Raw genomic sequence first — 5000 nt, 5'->3', positions numbered from 1 at the left:
GAGGAAGCATAGCAGATACTGTCAGTATCACACATTGCATTAGGCTTCACACTCACAGTGTGCGAGTTTGGCAGAAGAGACTAACATTCAATACGTAGTGAATAGGATGACACAATACAGTATAAAAATAAGAACACTTGGAGAAGCAGGTCTACAAATAAGCTATTCGTATTATCATCACTAATCTGTAATAAGGACCAAAGGAACTATTAGAATTGAGCAGAGGTGCAGTGCTAATGAACATTACCTGGTAGTATGTGTCTGAAGTAGCTGCTCTCCAGGTGGGGGTAGGGCGGAGGGGGTAGGGAGTAGTTCCTCTCTGGGAGGCCACACATTACCCCTCTGTCTCCGAGTGGCCCCATAGGCAGCATGAGGGACAGGGCAGAGGGTAGGGACCCCAGAGAGGGCCCTAGGCTGGGGATGGCCACTGGCATGCCTGCAGAAAATAAACAAGGGTTCAATAATTAAGAAACAAACTATCCAACAATCATCAATGCGCCAATAGAAATGAAAACTAGAGAGTAGGTGTCTTTTTTACCTGGGGTTGGTATGGGGTTGTGGTTGTGGGTTGGGGAGGTGGGCAGTCCCAGGTGGCTGGTACTCACAGAGGGCACACTGAGCTGGTCCATGCCCACTGGACTAAGGTTCATGTCATTCATTCTTAAGAAAGAACAGGCAGTCTTTAGAACAGGCCAGGGAGTCATAGGGGCCAAGAGCAGAAAGGTTGACACCACGAGAACAGTAGAGTAGCTAGTACTGCACTTACCTGGCTGTTCAGCAATTCATGGAGTGCATTCTTATGCTCTTGGACACACACTATGTTAGTTGCCTAGCCAGCTAGCCTAGATACAGGCGCCATTTGTACAACTAATGCAAAGTGTGCCGTGCCTGTTTGCCTAGCTCACTTTAGCTAGCTAGCACCATAGTGTGTCAGCTAGCTAGACAAGCTGGTGTCTTGTCTTCATCTTGTTGGTACGGGCCTTTAGCGTTTAATGTTCAACATTGTCATAGATAGGTGGTTGTAGTAGGTGTTGCTATGAACAGCATATCTAACTTAATCCTGTACAAATATAGTATAGCTAACGTTAAGCTATGTCGTCTAGCTAGCTAACGTTGGTTAGCTAGCTAGCATGTCATCCTACCCAGTGAAGATTTCTAAAGAAATCGATTACATTCCAAGTCCCCAGTTTGATCGATGTATATCAACTAAACTGTGATGTAGCACTCTGCAAATTGTTAGATTTGAAAACGACTAGCTAACTGAAACGTTGTTGGATGAAGATGGTGTGAAAACAATAACATCCTTGAAGATTCCTCTCTGCTGGCGTCCATGATAGTTTTGTTGTCACTGGGCATGCGCAGTCAGAATTGTGCCTGAGATCAGATTTACGCTGTCGTACGTCCCGCTTCGGTCATTGACATGCCATAGACAATGATATGGTCAGTGACTGTTGCTCTCCTTTCATCTGTAATGATGGTGCGTGGTTGTCTTGCTCTCCATCCTTGCCCCCCTCCTCTCCCTCCTTGGCCTGCTCCTCTTCCTCCTTGCCCCCCTCCTCTTCCTCCTGGGCCTGCTCCTCTCACTCCTTTGCCTGCTCCTCTTCCTCCTTGGCCTGCTCCTCTTCCTCCTTGGCCTGCCCCTCTTCCTCCTTGGCCTGCTCCTCTTCCTCCTCTGACACAGACTCCTCTTCCTCTGCCTCCTCCGTCCATTGTTGCTGTTTGGAAACTTCAGCAAACTGTGCACTGGGACCACATCACTGGTCTATATAGGTGAGGTCACATCACTGGTCTATATAGGTGAGGTCACATCACTGGTCTATATAGGTGAGGTCACATCACTGGTCTATATAGGTGTGGTCACATCACTGGTCTATATAGGTGTGGTCACATCACTGGTCTATATAGGTGAGGTCACATCACTGGTCTATATAGGTGTGGTCACATCACTGGTCTATATAGGTGTGGTCACATCACTGGTCTATATAGGTGTGGTCACATCACTGGTCTATATAGGTGAGGTCACATCACTGGTCTATATAGGTGTGGTCACATCACTGGTCTATATAGGTCTGGTCACATCATTTGCAACAAGTTTCTTCAATTTTGAGTCGTCGTGTTTAATCAATGACACCAGATGTGTTCATTGTGTTCAACTTTTTCTGACTGTGGCAGCATTTTGCATCACATGAGCTTCAATATGCACATTTGATCCGAGTTTTTTGCAACATGTGTTTTAGCAAGACAACATGTGTTTAGAGTCATGAGAAAAGGGGATTGAGTTTTGTGAATTGTGTCTACAGGTGAAATGTGTTTATGATTTTGGGAAATGGGTGCTAGTTTTATTAAATGTGTTTAGGGAACTGGTCATTTGGTTTAGAGTATTGGGTTTTGTGTTTTAGCAATTGTGAAAAACTGTAACACATCGCTATCACGTTGGTTATTTCAACTTTCTTTTTTTATGCGGGCAATAGAGATAATCAAACATAAGTATTTGGCATCATTATTCCAAAATAGGTACAATAAACAATAGGTCTACAGACAATTTACAAGAATACACAGCAAAGTCAACAAAGTGATTTTTGCCTAGTTTAGTACTAGACAAAATATTTGAAACAAAACCAAAACAAAATCTGTACAGCCACAAAATACATGAAAAAGGTGAAAAGTTGAATTTAAAATCCGACACCTCAGTGCCATTCATTGCATAAAAATATACAACAGACCTAATATTCCAATTGAGATATCACAATGTTGATAGTCTATTTGTCCTGGAGTTCTGGAGTTCTTTGTATGAATATTCTAGATCCTCATTCAATAAGATCCTACAAAAGGTAAATGAAAATATTAGTATCTGAACAATTCACAATGAATGACATATACTGTACAGTACGTATTTGAGAGATCCTGCTACCTCCGACCTCTACAATGCACAGGCATCCAATGTACTGTTTTCAACTGTGAAAGAGTAGTAAACCTTTTCAGGAGATATATGGAGCGAGTAATCAAATATGCCTTGACCGCTGACAAAAATGTCAAGGACACTCACCTCGTCTGAGTCCAGCGGGAAGCCTGTTCCGTTGCTGCTGCTGACGCTCTCTGGTTCTGCTGCGCTACAGCGGTTGTCTTCCTGGAGCTGGAGTGAAGAGAAGCGATACGCAGGTGTCCTGCAACGGGCAGAGAAGAACCCCTGATGAGGTCAAAGGTCAGCGGAAAAAAAGTGTGTGTATGTGTGTGTGTGTGTATGTATGTATGTATGTGTGGTGTCTCTTTCACCTGATGTTTCCATGGACCATTTTCCTGACTGTGAACACAGCCGTGGATATAACTATCAGGACGACGATTCCTGCTCCAACACACACCACTATCAACACCATCTTCTCTCTCTGGAACAAAAAAAATAGTCAAATTCATAGACAATTCAATACCATACATGCTGAAGCAGTGTCCTCATATGCCCTCAAATTAGGCTCTGGGGACTTACAGAGTGTACAGGTTATGCTCCAGAACATACACACACACGCACGCACGCACACACACACACACACACACACACACACACACACACACACACACCATACTCACTGGCGTATCAAAGTGTTGGCTTGGTGTTGGTGGTGAACTGTGTTTCCCACAATTCCTGTTGACTATTTCTACCGTGCGTTGCGGCACGAAACCTCCCTCACATTTGTCACTGGGGACCTTACGGTACCTGCGTAGGGAACACAGGGTGAGTAAGCCCTTTGAATGTGTGTGTGTGGGTTGATTGGTTGTTTGTGTGTGTGTGTGTGTGTGTGCGCGCGCAAGTACAGTATGTGTGCTTCATCATTACCCAGATGTCTTTAGCTCCTCCTCCTCTCCATTAAGACACGCCCCCAGGGAGTGGTCTGCTGTATCAGGCTGCCTCAAGCACTCGGAACTTTCGTCATGGCGATAGTAACCATAATCACTGTTGATACAGCATGAAGAGTCGTTATGTCGTTATGTTATGTTACATTATGTTATGTTATGCACATTAACCCCAGCACAGGATAGAGGCCATCCCCAAACATGCCAGTACGCCGAGACCGTCCAATCAGGATCGAGACTGAGCCTGTGGGCTGCTCTTACCAAAGGTAGTCCTCCCGGGTACAGGGGCAGGGTTTGTGTTGCCTGCTCACCACGTAGTCCCGCCCATTCCTGCAGACTGACATCTTCTTCAGCCTCCTGAAGGTCTCCTTATAGCCCAGGACACACCCATCTGTGGCTGGGTCCCCGCCCTCATTTGAATGGGCCAACCACTCCTCGTAGTCCTGGTCATCGCCTATAGGAAACCAGCATCAGCCAAAGAGAGCTAAATGTATCTTGTCGCTCTGATGCAGTGTCAGAAATAGGGGCACTGAAAATATGATGGATGCCCTTTAATCTTTTTAACAAACAGAGGAAAATAAATTCTGACAAGAATATTTAAGACTGGAATTTCAAATCACCTAATCAGTGCACTGAATTCAATGCGAATTCACCTCAATCCCAGTTCCTTTAAAACAAAGCTGTAACAACAGTGCCGAGCGCCATTCTATGACACAGTCACGTTAGCGAGCTAGCTAGCATAGCAACAAAGAGTTCCACTCACACTCTCTGGTGAGGAGGCTCTGGAAGTCGATGGTGACGGCCACCCACATGGGCTGCCCGTCCTCCTCCAGGCGGTAGCCCCACACGCTGATGTTCATGGTCTTAGAGCCGGGCTCCGAGGTCAGGCCTGAGAAGAAGATGGGCTGCTCTGTGAAGTTGTACACCCTCCAGCACTGGCCCTCATCTGTGGAGAACCTGGGATGGAAGGTGACTTACGGTTATAAACGCAGGAAGGAAAATGTACGGTATATACACACGCATGCATGCGAAGATGCCCGTACACGCACACACACGCACACACTTTGACTTTGGCAAACACATAAAAAGTTTCACACATACTGTATTAAAGAGGAAGTTCTTCTCTAAGTGTCATGGGCCAGATCTGACTATCT

The 5000-nt window shown here is 45.5% G+C and overlaps 2 protein-coding genes across 2 annotated transcripts in view; both read right to left on the bottom strand.

Annotated features, from left to right (window-relative positions):
- Positions 1-1208, bottom strand: part of prdm4 (PR domain containing 4) — a 7301-nt gene extending 6093 nt beyond the window's left edge. The window contains exons 1-3 of the mRNA XM_084447973.1: positions 767-1208; positions 539-660; positions 248-436 (exon numbers count right to left, since the gene is read on the bottom strand). Of these exons, the coding sequence (XP_084304099.1) occupies positions 248-436; positions 539-659 (310 nt within the window). The 5' untranslated portion in view covers position 660; positions 767-1208. The remainder of the gene's footprint in view (positions 1-247; positions 437-538; positions 661-766) is intronic.
- A 1599-nt stretch (positions 1209-2807) lies between these two features.
- Positions 2808-5000, bottom strand: part of LOC311316744 (sortilin) — a gene marked incomplete at both ends in the record, with an annotated part of 11370 nt that continues 9177 nt past the window's right edge. Inside the window, 7 exons of the mRNA XM_084447674.1 lie at positions 2808-2822; positions 3047-3164; positions 3274-3383; positions 3583-3709; positions 3830-3946; positions 4108-4300; positions 4610-4803. Coding sequence (XP_084303800.1) covers positions 2808-2822; positions 3047-3164; positions 3274-3383; positions 3583-3709; positions 3830-3946; positions 4108-4300; positions 4610-4803 — 874 coding nt within the window. The remainder of the gene's footprint in view (positions 2823-3046; positions 3165-3273; positions 3384-3582; positions 3710-3829; positions 3947-4107; positions 4301-4609; positions 4804-5000) is intronic.

Source organism: Borostomias antarcticus, assembly GCF_949987555.1.
Source record: "Borostomias antarcticus genome assembly, chromosome: 13".
In the NCBI taxonomy this organism is placed as follows: domain Eukaryota; kingdom Metazoa; phylum Chordata; class Actinopteri; order Stomiiformes; family Stomiidae; genus Borostomias; species Borostomias antarcticus.
This window is presented reverse-complemented; position numbering and strand designations above follow the sequence as displayed.